Here is a 17,278-nt window from a genome sequence, read left to right as displayed (position 1 = left end):
AAAATCCTAAGTACCAACTGGTTATAATATTACCACTGATCATCTCTAGGTGATGAGACTGTGGATGATTATGATGATTATTATCTTTATTTTATATTTCCTGTATTTCTAAAATTTCCATAAGCACATAGTTTTTTTATATTAACTTTCATAATTAAAAAGTCTCATTAAAAATTCTCCTCTTCACCCTCTAAGATACATGTAAGTATGTGTTACCCTCTAAACTACTTACCAATTTTGCCTTGATAGTACCAGAGTCAACACTTTGACCAGTTTTAGCATGGAGCTGAAGCTGAATAGAGTGCAACTGTAAAAGCTGATCATGGACTTCTTTCTCCAATACAACTTTCTCTGCTTGGGTCTCTGTCAGTTCAGATTTCAGATCCACCAGCTGTGCCTTATAAAATACCAACAATAAAAACCATTAAGTAATGCTTCATTGAGTCTGCTTAATTTTCTTTATTTTGACTCTAAGTATTATTCAAGAATGACACAAAGAGACTACCTTTAAAATAAACAGGTGAACACTAGAAGACCATTATCTGACCGAGCTATATACAGAACATCCTTCTAAACTGACATAAAATCAACAGTATAAGAGATTTCAGTGGAAAAACTCTACCATACATAGTATCTTCTAATAACACAGAATGCTAGTTCCATTTTACTTTGCTTCCTTTAAGAAAGCTTTTCACTGTTTCACCTTTATATACAAAGTTTATGAAAATATACAGGACGGGCGTAGCTCATCACCTTGTTCAAACAGTATGTGCTATAGTGATCCACGAACATTAACAGCATGTTACAGAAGCAGCCAATAAATGGTGCTCTGTCTCCACCTCAGAGAATACTAGTCCAAATCAGCCTGACCACAATCTGTTTGTTTTAGGTGCCAAAGTATAAACTACTGAGTGGGCCCGAAGATCAGAGTTAACCGTAAGTTGCAGCTAAGTGTTACAGTAAGCAGAACAACTCATCAGAACCACTGAGCCACACAATCTAAAGTTTTTCCTTTTTCACAACTTATACACTGTTTTACAATTGTGCCCAGGATGTGTCCCTCGTGTATGTGATCTTCCCAACTAAAAGTAGATTAAAGATCAAGACAAGGCCTCAGTTTTCTACTAAAAATAATTTTACAAGCATTTAGGGGCCCAGGAATATGCTGGTCCAATGAGAAAAAAATGTGAAAAATACTTTCTAAATTACAGAAGATAATTATTTATGCCCTTGAGAAACTTTCTTATCAACTGAGGTAATATATACACATTTGAACCAACTAAAGAAAAATGTATCAAGTTACAGATATATTTAGAATTGTTTGGGTCCCAAGGAATTCATAGTAAAGGAAGGTTTAAAGGTTAGTGAGGAAGAGAGTTTAGAAAGGGCTTTGAAGTTAAATGACAAGGACAAAACAGAAGTAGTGAAGCAGTCAACAGACGAGAACACTAGCAAGGGCAGACAGAGACTAGAAGCAACCTAGGTAAATTCCTTAGTACAGAGACCAGAGCATTAGGATCTATCTCAGCCTCCCAGCTGCACCAAACAGTGCCTAGTACATAAAAGATGCTCAAAAAAGATCTTTAAATTGAAATGAATTCTAACACTAGCCCTGTGATTCCAGATAAATCATTCCGTCTCCACTCAAATTTCTCCAATTTTAAAATAGGATAGTATCTACTAGGTTTAAAATAAATAGGATACTATTTATATATACAGCAACAGGGAATATAGCCAATATTTTACAACTTTACATGCAGTATAATCTATAAAAACATCAAACCACTATGTTAATAAGTCAACTATATTTCCATAAAATTTTAAAAAATTAATTAGGGACAATATCCATGACTTTGACTATTTTTGTAAGATTATTAATCTTATATATGAAAGCACTTATTAGAATATGAAGATGTTATTAGCAAGGAAATAAAACTACTTAGAGGAGTTGTATGTTGGTAGATTGGACAAGACTGCACAGGAAAGTGAGGCTGGTTACAATGAATCGCTTTGGATGATAAACCGAAACTGAGATAAATCTGATAGGAAATCCCTAAATGCTCTCATTGACGTTTTTGTTTTAGTGATAGCTTTACTGAGATGTAATTAACATACCATAAAATTCACTCCTTTAAAGTATACAGTTCAGTGATTTTTTTAGTATATTCATAGAGTTGTGCAACCATCAATACCGTATTACTGTAGAACATTCTTGCTCGACATTTTAGTTACATGATATTTGCAGGTAAGGAGATGAAGAGAGGGACACTAGCAACACCCTACACAGCTTTCTAAATGACATTAGCATGGTAACTTGGGAAATAAAGCATTTCACATAGATGAAAGGAAATTGCCAGGAACGCTTAGACTGGATGTCAAATGGAAGATGAGGTCAATGACAACTCAAATATTTCAAGTTTAGAGAATGGTGAAACCATTGATGGAAATAGTAAGATTAGGATGGTAGTTTATTTAGACACGAGGGAGGAGAAGAGAAGAGTTTAAGTCTTAGACATGTGGGTTTCTGTGTCAGCCATGAGATAATCAACAGGAACGACCCCACAGAATGTTGAAAAGAAAAAAAAAGGAAGTCGTAAATTGGGACTAGGGTTGGAACCAGGAGTATAGAGACGTGAATTAACATCCTAGGACTGAGTCAGAGGGAGAATAGATGGCCAAGGACTGAGGCTTACCTAATAACCAGTCAGGGATGGCCCGACAGGTAGAAGAAAGAAGGTGGCATGTCATAAACCAAACCAAAATGTTTCATAATAAAAACACTGTGCTGCATTCCTGCTTTTTTGCTTCCTGGAGATCACTCTGTATCAGAATAACTTCTTAATTCATGTATAACTCACATCAGAGAAGTACACACACAATCAATTACAGAAAAAAAACATAGCCATTTTACCACCACCCAGATAAAGAAATAGGGCAGCACTAGCAGCCCAGGACTCTTCTGTGGCCCGTTTCCAATCATTACTTCCATTTGCATCAACAAAGGTAACTATCAGAGTAAAACCCTGAACTCTAACACCACAGATAGTTTTGCCTGGTTTTGAATGGGTATATAAATGGAAGCATACACTCTGCATCTACAAAGCCATTCTGGTAGGAATGCTGTGGCATTTTGTTGTGGTTTTAATTAAAACTTCTGGATTACTAATAAGGCTGACCGCCTTTTCATATGTTTATTGACCATTTGGATATTCTCTTTTGTCAAGTGCCTATTCAAGTCTCTTGCCTATTTTTCTACAGAGTTTTTAATCTTTTTCTTAATGATTTATAGGCGTTCTCTCCACACACACACATACACACAGATATATACACGTATTATTATGACTACAAACTCCTTTATTGGGTATGAGTTTCAAATACCTTTTTCCATTTTGTGGTCTGTCTTTTAACTTTCTGAAAGGTGTCTTTTGATGAACAGTGCTTAATTTCAATATTGCTCAGTTTTCTGAGGTAGTAAATAGTTTCCTCCTCCACATTAAATGCTTTTTGGCCTGAAATCTACCTTATCTGTTATCAAGTTTGCAACTCCTATTTTCATTTTATTTGCATTTACCCAGTATAATTTTGTCTATTTATTTTTAACCTTTCATCATATTTTTCATGTTACATTTGTATATGGTGTATACACATGTAAGATCTTAACTGCTCATTGTTAGATTTTAAAATATGTATTTTTTAGTATTCTAGAAGCTTTGTATCTTTGTTTCAATAATTACTTTTAGATAATAGCCTTATTATCTAGATATGTAATACTTTCAAGATACTCTTTTCTCTTTCTTCTTTTTTCTCTATCTTAATCTTTTTTGATAGCTGCACTATATTTATACCACAGAGCATACATCACACAACATTTAGATATTATTTTCTCATCTTTAACTCTAGTAGTCTTAACTCCACTAATAAATAAATTCTATGCTGATCACTAGACCTTTTACCAAAGCTGCACCTATGATTTCAACTCCTTCTCTGGTCTTGCAGATGTCTCAGAAAGGTCTCATAATAATATTCCCTAATTTCTGGCATATTCATGACTATTTATTTGTGGTCTTTATATCTGAAGTCAGTTTGGCTGGATATGAAATCTTTGGCTCATGTTTTCTTTCCTTGAGTATTTTAAATACGTTGCTCCATTGGTGTATGGTATTAAATGCTGCTATTGAGATGTACAGTCTTAATCCTTGCTTTGTCTTATAAGTGACTTGATCTTGTGTCTGCTTCATTTTTAAGCCCTATATTTTACTAAAATATAGTGTGGTGATCATCATTCTAGGCCCATGTGTATTCTTCTCAATATGCAGATTTAATGCTGCGTTATTTCAGGAAAACTTTACTGAATTTTTTTTAAGAGTGAGCTATTTTTTAAGAGTGATAGTTTTCTTTTATGAGTGAATTGGTTGGTAATTTGTTTTTTATTGAGGCAAAATCCATATAACATTAAATTAACCATTTTAAGTGGACAGTTCAGTGGCATTTATTATATTCATAATGTTGTGCAACCACTACCTACATCTAGTTCCAAAACATTTTCATCACCCCAAAAGAAAGCCTTGTACTTATTAAGCAGTCACTTTCCACTTTCCCTGTCTCCAGCTTCTGGGGACTACCAATCTGCATTTGTCTCTATGGATTTACCTATTCCAGATACTTCATATAAATGGAAGCATATGATACATGACTTTTTGTGTCTAGCTTCTTTCACTTAGCATAATGTTTTCAAGATTCATCCATGTTACAGCATATATCAGTACTTCTTTATTCCTTTGTATAGTTGAATAATATTCCACTGTATGTATATACCACAACCTATTCATCCATTCATCAGTTGATGGACATTTGAGCTACTTCCATCTTTTGGCACTTATGCACAGTGCTGCTATGAACATATATGTATGTATATTTGTTGCATACCTATTTTCAATTATTTTGGTTATATACCTTGGAGTGGAATTGCCGAGTCACATAATAATTCTGTGTTTATCTTTTTAAGGAATAATCAAACTGTTTTCCACAGAAGCTGAACCATTGTACATTTCTAACAGCAATAAATGAGGGTTTGTTGATAGTAGTTTTAAATATTTGTTTTGTTTCATGCTTCTTCAGAGGCTCTAATTACACTAATATTACTCTTTCCCTATCTTTTATATTTGCAATTTCCTCTCAAATCCTTTTTGTTTTTCTCTTATACGTCGTCCTTCTCTTACTGTACTTACTGTATTGCCTGTTTTTTATGTTTCTTCCAAATTAGGCTCCAGTCTGAAATGATTTTTTCCTATTTTTTCCCCAAAGCTCTGTAAGTATTCTTTTAATTTATTACTTTATTTTTGAGTTTTCCTATCTCTGAATTATCTTATTCATAGATGAATACCATTATTAATTTCATTTAGTTTATTTTATAAGTTTCATCTGCTTTGTGGGCTTATTTTCCTAATATGCTTTTGTGGTCTATTGTTATATTATTCTATTAGTTTTATCTTTTTTGATTACAGTACGTTTATATGGGGTTTAAATAACATCCTTTTCTGTTACTCATTTTAAATGAAATGGGTTTTTATGTAGTACATGCTTGGTAGGAAACTTCCATGCAGGGTTTGCGGTGAGCACAGAGAACTTTCCTAGCTTCGTGGCTAGCAGGCTCCCTCCTCTGGCCTTAAGATGAACTATTTGAAACCATGGCTTCTCTGTAGACAGAATCAGTTTTGAAATCAATCTCCTTTGTATGTATTCCTCCCCTATCTTGAATACAAACTCTCTTCCTTTCAAACTTCTGTTTCTGCCCTGCTCAATTCGTATTCTATTGCTAGCAGTGTTTTTTAGAATTGGACTGTGTCTTTCTCAAAAGCAGTTTTTGTTAGAAATTTCTGAGATTCTTAAAGTCCACCCCCGGTACTTTTTACTTTCTGATTTCCGTGCAGCTTCTGAGTGTCCCCGTGGTCTGTTCTGCATTCCCCTGCAACCCGGAGGCAGCTCTGCCAGTTGTTCTCAGATCACTTGCTCAAGATTCCCATCCAAAGTGACATTTTCTCCTTCTGGAATCTGTTAGTAATTTCTTTGTTTCTGGGACCACTTTCTATTTCTTCTGCCACACAGATGCTCCTCCACATGCAATTTGCGAGGGTCCTGCTACCCCAACCTACCCATATTATGGGGCTTTTAACAATAGCTTCTCATTTAATTTTGCTAAAGAGGCTATCACTGGATTTCTTTTGTAATTCTAGTTTTTCCGTTTTCACAAAAGAATTTTTAAAATTTAAAACATCAATTCATTGTGATCTTTCTCGGATCAGAAATCTTCAGCCCACATTTTCATTGTAATAAAAATGTGATATTCTAAAAAGTTGTGATGTTAGCGCTGCTTAACAGAAATATAATATGAACCACATATGTAATTTAAAATTTTCTAGTAGCCACATTTTAAAAAGTAAAATTAAATAGGTGAAGTAAATTTTTACAATATATTCTACTTAACCCAATATATCTAAAATATTATCATTCAAACATATAATAATATAAAACAATTATTAAAACATTACATTCCTTTTTTCATAATCAGTCTTTAAAACCCATTGTGTATATTACACTCACAGCACATCACAATTTGGACCAGCCACATTTCAAGCATTCAATAGCCACATCAGGCTAGTGGCTAATGTATTCGGCTAGCACTTTTATTATGAATCCGAAGCATCAACAAATGCATTAAGTTTTAAATGCCAGAAGAAATAATAATACTAGTAGTTGACTCTGTTCTATAATAAACATATGCAAGAGATTAAATAAAGTAGAACTTCACTTCCATTGCATTTCAGAACAGTATGTAAGTTTAACAGTTTTTACATATCTTTCACAAATACTCCTAACCAAAAATCTTATTAAAGAAAAGAAAAAAAAAAACCCTCACATGTCTAATAGAATTGTATTATTATAGACCTTCATCAATGTAACAAATTGCCCACTAAAAAAAAATTAAAAATCACCTATTACTAGACATTGTTCAGTACACCCTGAAGACCACTTTTTTAAAGTACAAATAAGTCTGGCCTCGAATGTCCTTCTTAGTCATACAAAACAAAACAAAACCTATAGAATTTAATAATCTTTTAAACAAAATAATCACAAAAGGAAAATAAATATTTGAATAATATGAACTCTTTTTCAGCAATATGTACCTTATGCTAAAGTAAACCTAATCAGAAATAGTTTAAAATAAGCCATTTAATCTATAACAACCTGTATCTCTTTTTCATTACATTGACTTTCAATCTGTATTTGTCTTACTGTTTCTTTGTGGTGTTGTCTAATATATTCCTCTATTCCTTGTATTTCCTATAAACTACAAGTTAGAAATAAAAGCTTAATTAGATTTACAACAGCCCTCTGTATCCATACATTCAGCATTCTCAGATTCAACCAACCATAGATCAAAATTTTTCAGAAAAAAAAAATTCAGAAACTTGCAAAACACAAAACTTGATTTTGCTTCATGCTGGCAATTATTTACATATCATTTGCATTGTATTAGGTACTATAAGTTATCTAGAGATGATTTAAAGTATACAGGAAGATGTACATTGCTTATATGCAAACACTATGCCATTTTATATAAGGAACTTTAGCATCCACAGACTTTGACATCTGCAGGGGTTGGGGATGGGGAGGCCTGGAACCAATCCCTTGCAAATATTGAAGAATGGCCATACGTAAATGTTTGTGGCAAGAAGTGTACTGTGTGTTTCAATATAATTGTCTAGTTGTTCCACAATGACTTATGTTTCAAACCAAAAATCTCATGAATTATTAATAACTGAGTAAAACTTCTGGCATTAAGAAAGATGCTAAAGAGGCATAAGTGGTATTCATTAATTAATTTGGCAGATTAATATTCAAATCAGAACTGACTATTCTAAAAGGGCAAGGGAGAACAGGGTAGTTAGTATGCAGGTCTCTTGAAAGTGGCCTACTATAAACATGGACTCTACATTAAATGAAAAAATTTCTCAAGAGGCTGCTCAACTTTAAAAAATAAAAATTCTCTACAAAGTAAGGATATACATATAAAAATTCAAAGATCAATTTAATTTTTTTGGAACAATGTAAGTGTTTCAAATTAACTCTAAATTTAGTAATATTTAAATAACTCTTTACTTGTCCACGATATAAGCATTTTAGCTGCTAGGAAAAGTTAGTCAATGGGAAATTTTTTGTTGACTAGAAATTTCCATATTTTATTCAAGGTTACTCTCCTAATGTTGCAGAATTTTAGAATTCAAAGCGATCTTAGAGAACATAAAGGCCATGATTACAACAATTACTATTTAGATAATGAAACCAAAGTCCATCAAGGCTGCTTTTATTTCTAGGGCTACCCAAATGCTCAGTGGCAAAACAGCACTTTGAACCCAATTCTTACTCCCAGGGCAAGGTAGTGGAAGTGTTATCAAGCAGTTAGCCATAAGGAGAAACGTATTTCTACAGCTACAATACCTATGTTTAACTTACTAACAACACTCACAGCTCCCACACAACAAGCATCTATCTACCATACAGCAGGCATACACATACTATACATCATCTTTAATTCTTATCATACTCTCTCTTTAAAAAAAAAAAAAAAAAAGAGTTTCCTTAACTAGGAAACTGGAAGTCAGAGTTTAAGCAGCTTGCCCAAGATCACAGAGCTAGTAAATAACAGACTCAAAACTAGCTTGATCATAAAAAAGCCTGAGCATCTTTTACCTCACTGTCTTACCTTGGCCAGGCTATAACTAGTAAAGAGTGAAAATTAAAAAGAAATAGTTGGTTTCAACCATCAACTATTAAATTTTTAAGTGATATCCAAAAAATGTTTTAAAAAGCAGAATCAAAACCAGTTAAAGATTATCCTACATGCAGACTTTATTTGGGATACAATCTTTTTTCACTTTCCTACATTTGATCTTGAAGATTCATTTACAGAAAAAAATAAAACAAAGCTGACCATCAAGATATTCTTTCCCTGGAACTCATTAAGGACAAAATGACCCCACTCTTGGAGGGTTTGTAAGCCTTAAGACCATGGCCTTCACTTGATCTAAGCCATTAAATCAACCAATGGTTAGATTTTCTAAGGCAGTGATTCTCACAATGTGGTCCCTAGATCTCCACTATCAACTGGAATGGAGTCTAGAGACATATGAAAATTTAGGGCATACTCTGCAACATTCCCAGGAATGAAAAAAACAGACAGAGAAGCAGTTTATCTAAATAAATTTTTTAGGATTATCACTACCATTTGTTTGTATTTAATGTAGTCATTACTATTCTATTTCTCATTTCATACTCTTTTGAAACATGTAATTTTTCCATCAAGATAATTCCTTTCTAATATAATTCTTAACTACTGGATTCCACTCTGTGGCACCAAAATCAAAGTAATTTTTTATTTAGAGTTTCCTATGATTCCACTTTGTCTAGACCTTTATCCTGTTTGTATAATCTTTTAAAAATACATAACAGCTGCACCTTTTCTGTCTAAACATAGGGTAGCTTTTATTTGGCTGCCTTATGGATAAAAATGCTAATTACTTTACCTTAAGCATCCCTCAAAAACCTTTTGTTTTGGGTAAGATTAACCTAAGACAAGAAATTAGTAAACATCAAGTTGTACAGCAGGGAACTTGGATCCAGCTCACTCACTAGTTTTGGCATTTCGTACAACTCTTTTGATAACATTTTAAAAGATCTAAGGTAGGAACTTTAAAAAGTCTGGCAAAATATCTTTATTTTGCACATGAAGAAATGAGGCCCAAAGAGATTAGGTAAGTTGCCCCAAATTAGAAATTTCATAGGATTAAAACTCAGACCTCCTGACTTCCTTTATAATTCTGGCAGTAATAGGAAAAATGGTAAGGAAGCAGACTATCAGTTCCAAATGAGATCATATCTCCAAATCTCAGAACTAGACAGGGGTCTAAGCAAGAGACTACTCTGAACATCCGCGGACCAGCCAGCCCCATCCCACACACACCCAAGTTCGCTTGCGTGCATGCACACATGCGCACAAACACCCACACACGGACACTGGATCTCATGTGCATGTACAGGCATGCACACAAAAGCACACATACTCCGAGCTGTCCTTTGTAATGATTACAAAGAAAATAGTTGACTTCAAATAGCAGTTTAACTGTTTTGAACCACAGCACAGAATGCTGCTGATAAAGATGTAAATATTATCTCACATTTACCTATAAATGCTTCTACATCTTTTGTTTTAAAGTTATGTATACAAAAGGTAATCACAAAGTAAAAAAGAAACAATTATGCTTTTAAATATCTGCATTTTTCTTATATTTGCAAATGCAATTTAGGATGAAAAGTACAGGTTGGAATTTAAATCTCTAGTAATTATACGATTTAATGCCAATATCTAAAATTTATCATCTACACCCACCTACTTTCCAAAAGGCTTTAAAGTTCATAAGGTCAATAAAACAAATGTAAAAAATAAAAATCATATAGAGATGGCAGGGTATCACTACAAAAATACCATCTTATTACAGTTTATTGAGTATAAAATACCAAGTTTCCTATTAATAGGAGAACCTTTACAGATCATATAATTCTCTTCACCTCGTTTGAAGAAGCAATGTCGTTTTATCTGGTGGGACTGTGTTTTTTTTCCTGGATCTAAATTTTTAAAAGAATCTATCATAGAGATTCTTATATAAAAGATCCTAAGCTACCTAACAGACAGCAGAGGCAGAACCATTCTTCACATGGCTTTCTCTTCTCTACGACAAAAGTCAAAGGGATAATGTAACTAACAAAAGCATTTTGATCCACTCTCTTACTTTTCTTCTACTTCTTCAAAATAGTTGAACAAAGTCTTAGAGCTCATTTAATTTAACCCACTCCTTTTATAAAGAATCTTCCCCTATTTTCTCTTCTCTTCCTGTGCCTGGGATGGTTAGCACTGCTCCTACTAGCCAAGATTATAAAAAGCCAGTGAGTCCTGTTCTAAAGCAAAGACTATGAACAAACAGAAAATATGCTCAAAGGTCAAATATGAAAACCTCTGCCATCTCTCAAGACAGGAAGTAATATTCCTCTTTATTACAAGTCAGCTCTTGAAACAGTCTGCTTATTTGACTTGCGAAAGTTCTGTGAGAAAACACCTATTTGCTCCAACTTCCTCTAGCTTAGCATAAAGACCACTAACTTTATCTGTCATTATTTCTCCTAAAGCACTCTGCAGCTCAAGACAAGCAAACATGTTTTTTAATTTTAGTCTCTCGCACCATCACACATTCATTCAACAAGTATTTATTAAGTACCGACTATGTGCCAAACACTGGGCTGGGGTCTGGGGGTGCACTGATAGACCAAACAAATGTGGATCCTGCCCTGCAAAGCTCAGGGTGGTCTTGTGCAAGAGACAGCTAGTAAAGAAAATGAATGGCATATATAATAAAAGTATTAACATTGTGCCAGGCACTGTTTTGAACATACTCATATTTTAATTGTCCTAATCCTTTGAGATACTTTTTGTACCAAGAAGGAAAATGAAGCACACAGGTTAGGTACCTTGTCCAAGGTCATTACAAAGTCAGTAGTAGTATACATAATTACAGACCATAATAAGCTGCATGAAAGAAACTAAAAGAAGAGAATTAGTGGGGTGGGCACGTATGGCTATCCTTCTGGGAAGTGCGTTGGCTATTATCAGAGTAGCAGTTATCACAGGTCTGTGGGACCATTTAAGGGCATCCACAGGTCAAAACTATTTTTATAATAATAAAACACTATTTGCCTTTTTCACTATGTTCACATTCATACCAAAAGTGTAAAAGCAATGATGAATAGAAACTGGCAACACAAGTCAATGCAGTGGCACTAACCTACCAGGAGTCACGGTACTCTTCACTACCATGCACTTGCAGTCAAGAAAAGAAGTTCACTTAAGAATGTCCTTGATGAAGCTGTAAAATTATTAATTAAAAAAAAAAAACTCAACCCTTGAGAAAATCTTTTTAATATCTGTGTGTTGAAATGGGAAGTATGCATAAACCAAATCTGCTGCATATCAAACTATGTTGTCTCAAGGAAAAGCACTTACGCAACTGCCTGAGTTGCAAAGCTGAACATTTCTTTCTTGGAACACCACTTTTATTTGAAAGAAGAATAGACTGTGGTTATTAAGATTAATATATTTGGCAGACATGTTCTTGAGAATAAATAAAGTGAATCTGTTGTTTCGAGGTAAACAACTGACAGCATTTGCCGCCAATGGTAAAAATGTGCGCTTTCATGTGAAAATTAGAATTTTGGAAAATCGAATCCATCATCATGAGCTTGAGAGCTTCCCAGCACTTACAGACTTTTCTGATTAGACTACATTACATTACATTATAATATTACATTAACAAGTATGATTTTTTGATATTGTATAACGAGATGTGTTGTTATACATCAGTTACATTGTCTGATAATTAGTGGTTGCCACATTTCACATATCCAGATTTGGAAGATCTGGATAACTCAGCAAACCAGTATGTTAAAAATGATCAATGCAGCTACAATCATGCCTTGGCAAAAGATCCATTCAGAGACTACATAAATAGACCAATGTATTTTAATGTTACAGTGTCTGAAAAGTTCATTGATAGAATCCACATTGTAATGAACCTTTAAGAGATTACCTTTACTATGAATTCACCTAACAAAACAGAATTGCAGACATAGTAAACAATCTTATGGTTATGGGGGAGGGGAGAGGGGGGAGTGATAAATTTGGAGGTTTGAGATTTATAAATGTTACTACATATAAATTTACAAATGTTTACTATAAATAAAAATAGATTTTAAAAAAGTTTCTTCTGTATAGCAGAGGGAACCATGTTCAATATATTGTAATAACCTTTAATGAAAAAGAATATGAAAACAAATATATGTATGTATATGTATAACTGGGACATTGTGTTGTACACCAGAAATTGACACATTACAACTGACTGTACTTCAATAAAAAACATTTTTTTAAAAAGAGACTGCCTTTTACTATCAAAGAAGAATATCCACAATTATCTGAAAAGGCTATTAAAATACTTTTCCCTTATCCAGGTACATATATCTCTGTGAGGTCAAATTTTCTTTCTATATTATTACTAAAAACTGTAACAGATATCACAACTGTTGAATGCAGAAGCAGATATGACAGTCCAGCTATCTTCTATTAAGCCAGATATTTTTATATGTTAAATGTAAAACAATGCTAAGCTTCTAACTTTTTGGAACATATAGTTATTTTTCATTAATAATTATATTTACACTAACACATATGTAATATTTATATTAACATGTAATGGGCTTAATTTTGCTATTCTTAACTGATGTAATAAATATTTGGACCTTATAGTTTGTAGAATGTAAATGGGTCCTGACAACAAAAAGTTTAAGAGTTGTTGTCTTAAGTCTCTGAAAGGAGGCCTATGTGTACTGGCCCATATTAAGAGGAAAGAATGGTAAGATATGTCACTGGAGATCTATCCATAAGTCAGACCAGACAGAGTTTATCAGTGATAAGGAGCTTGAATTTGTTCAAGTACAACTGAGGAATTTGAAGTAGAATGATATGATCAAATTCATGTTTTTTTTTAAAAGAGAGCTTTGTGTAATATGGGAGGCAATGTGACCGAACCAGGGTTGGGGGATTTGAAATGGAGACCAGCAGATAAATCTGTGATGTATTTTTAAAAGTTAAAAGTACTTTACATAGCAAAGAAAAACCATATGCAAAACAAAATGACAACCTACGGAATGGGAGAAAATTTTTGCAAGAGATGAAACTGACAAAGGCTTGATCTCCAGAATATATAAGCAGCCCATACGACTTAATAAGAAAAAAATTAACAATAAACAATAAACACAATCCAAAAAGGTGCAGAAGACGTAAACAAGCAATTCTCCAATGAAGATACACAAATGATCAATAGGCACATGAAAAAATGCTCAATATCACTAATTATCAGAGAAATGCCAATCAAAACTACAATGAGATATCACCTCACACCCGTCAGAATGGCCATCATTCAAAAGTCTACAAATGACAAATGCTGGAGAGGTTGTGGAGAAAAGGGAACCCTCCTACACTGCTGATGGGAATGCAGTTTGGCGTAGCCACTGAGGAAAATAGTATGGAGAGTCCTCAAAAGGCTAGGAATAGACTTACCATATGACCCAGGAATCCCACTCCTGGGCATATATCCAGAAGGAACCCTACTCCAAAATGGCACCTGAACCCCAGTGTTCATAGCAGCACTATTTACAACAGCCAAGACATGGAAACAGCCTAAATGCCCATCAACAGATGACTGGATAAAGAAGAAGTGGTATATTTATACAATGGAATACTATTCAGCCATAAAAACAACAACATAGCGCCATTTGCAGCAACATGGATGTTCCTGGAGAATGTCATTCTAAGTGAAGTAAGCCAAAAAGAGAAAGGAAAATACCATATTATATCGCTCATATGTGGAATCTTAAAAAAAAAAAAGAGAGACAAATGAACATAAATATAAAACAGAAACAAACTCATAGACATAGAATACAAACTTGTGGTTGCCGGCGGGGGTGGGGGGGGAGGGACAGACTGGGAGTTCGAAATGTGTAGACACTGACAGGTATATATAGAATAGGTAAACAAGTTTATACTGTATAGCACAGGGAAATATACACAAGATCTTGTGGTAGCTCATGGTGAAAAAGAATGACAATGAATATACATATGTTCATGTATATGTGTCATGAAATTGACACAACATTGTAAACTGACTATAACTCAATAAAATAAAAAATTTTAAAGAAGTAACAAAAAATAGTTAAGTTCCAAATAATATACAATGTTTCCTGTTTTCACTGTAATGCTCAAGAACTCAGTTGCTCTATAATCAAACTGGAGGCGGGATGAGGAGAATCAACCTACTCAATATTTTAGAAATGTCACTAGTGCACTAATCCATATTCAATCCCCTAACACAACGATGCTTAAAATTATTCTTAGTCACAGTTTCAAATTTTCCTTAAAATGGAATACCATGAACTATTAACTCACAAATCATACCTTCATGAGTGATCCAGTCATTCAATAATGTAGCAGGCACTATGACAGACACCACGGATGGTAGAGTCAACAAGACAGATACCATTGCAGTTCTCATGAACTTGTATTACAAAATGATTATTGGTAATCTTTGAGGATTTATGGCAGAATGAGGCAACTAGAGCTGTTTCAAATAGTCTATTCATTAAAGTAAACATTTATTGAATATACACAGTGTGCCAGGATCTAGAGACAAATGATGACTAAGACAAATTCTGCCCTTAAGGATATGAAAACCCTTAGCAGGTGAGATTAGGATGTAAGTAGGTCAGGCTGGTGTTTAATGTGTGGGTTCCAAATTTCCAATTTTAAAAAGGGGTCAAACACCAATTCTATAATACACATATAAGTCAACTTGGTATTCATACGCGAAGGAATTACGCACTTCTCAATATATTTGGGAAGCACCAGAGAAACAACCCATTTCTAAAAACCAAAATGAGTTCACAAAGAGATAATGTTACCGCCTAAAGTCAGCTTTCACAAAGCATTTGAGAGTTCAGATTATTTCACCCAAGACATAGTCTTGACCCTCGAAGAGCTTACCTCCTAGAGGCAGAGAAATGTGGCAACAACTAATTACAGGACAACATAACAAATCTAACAGTCCAAGTGAGTTCAGGGTATTATGACAGCCTCTGCCTACAAAGAGCAACGAAGAGTTGGGTGAGGAAAACCTTTACAGAGATGGTGAAGTAAGTGGTGTCTTGAAAGATGAGTAGGTGTTTGATACTGTAGACAAAGGCAACAGACAAGGTATTACAGACAAAGGCCTATACACCAAAGTTGAGGTGCCATGAAAGAGCAAGGCCTAATTAGAGAAATGCAAACAGGCCAGTTTTATTGAGGCAAAAGCAGCTAAGAAGGGGTGACAAGAGATAAGGACAGACTGGGCATTGATCAACATGCTACAGAGTCTGACTTTTAGCCAATAAATAATAAGAAGGTATAAAAAGAAGAGTGACAGAATCAGAATTATCTTTTTTCATACGAACCATTAACATGAATCACTTTAGAATGCTTCTGGCAATGAAAGGATGGTTTGGAGGGGGTTAAGAAGCAATTAGGAAGCTATGTCAGGAATACGCAAAAAGGGGGCAAGAACTTTAACTGTGCACAATCTCCTAAACATAACTCATTATCTTTCCTGCCAGGCCCACTCCTTCTCCCGGATTCCTTACCTCAGTGTAAGTCTCCTAGGATGGTCACGACAATTACCACAAACTCGGTAGCTTGAAAGAACAAAAACTTATTCTCTCACAGCACAAGATGCCAGGAGCCTAAGATCAAGGTGTTGGCAGGGTTGGTTCCTTCTGGAGACTCTGAAGGAGAAACTGGCGCATGCCCATCTCCTAGACTTCGTGGCTGCCAGCAATCCTTGGCATTTCTTGGCTTGTAGACATGTCACTCCAATTTCTTATTCTGCCTTCACATAGCTTTCTTCTCTGTGTATCCTCTGAGGATACTCTCATCCGGTTTGGGCCCACTGTAATCCGCTATGACCTTATCGACATTCTTACATTAAATACATCTGCAAAGACCCTATTTCCAAATAAGGTCATAGTCTGAGGTTCTGGATAGACATGAATTTGGGGGAACACTATTCAAGCCACCATAGGTATCAACCAATACATTTCCCAAACAGAAATGTGATGTCATCCTTTACCCTTCCTCTTCTTCTGCACCTACGTAATTATCAAATAGTTTCTACTCATTTAAAGATTATCTCCCTTTCTTCATTCCCATTACCATTTTCATTTCAATAACACTCTTGTCTATGTAGCAAACTCCTTGCTACAGCACTGAATGAACTCAATTATTACTCTCATTACTGTGCCTGTATTGCTGGGGAAAGTCACACAACATGGAAGACTGGTTGTACCATGAATTTATGGTAACTAACTCCAAATCAGTCCTCAATATGGCCTGGCAGTCCTTCTATTTCTCTGACCAGCTGGCTCTCACACTCTTTCATTACTATTCGAAATCTTTTCCACTCTCCTTGAGCTCTTAAAAAATACTCCCTCAACCTCCCACCTTCTGTGTTCATCATCTTTCCTTCCCCTTTAAGTTCAACAGCTGTCCTTTCAATATAAGGCCATTCTCTCTACATGTATCTGG

General features: G+C 34.6%; 1 protein-coding gene across 2 annotated transcripts in view; it reads right to left on the bottom strand.

Moving 5' to 3' along the window:
• GOPC (golgi associated PDZ and coiled-coil motif containing) overlaps positions 1-17,278 on the bottom strand; it is a 40,441-nt gene that overhangs the window by 18,412 nt on the left and 4,751 nt on the right. For both annotated transcript variants that reach the window (XM_010965475.3, XM_010965476.3), the window contains exon 2: positions 233-397. In XM_010965475.3, the coding sequence (XP_010963777.1) occupies positions 233-397 (165 nt within the window). The remainder of the gene's footprint in view (positions 1-232; positions 398-17,278) is intronic.

Source organism: Camelus bactrianus, chromosome 8 (assembly GCF_048773025.1).
Source record: "Camelus bactrianus isolate YW-2024 breed Bactrian camel chromosome 8, ASM4877302v1, whole genome shotgun sequence".
Lineage (NCBI taxonomy): Eukaryota > Metazoa > Chordata > Mammalia > Artiodactyla > Camelidae > Camelus > Camelus bactrianus.
The sequence above is the reverse complement of the archived record's forward strand: the minus strand, read 5'-3'. Positions and strand labels throughout refer to the sequence as shown.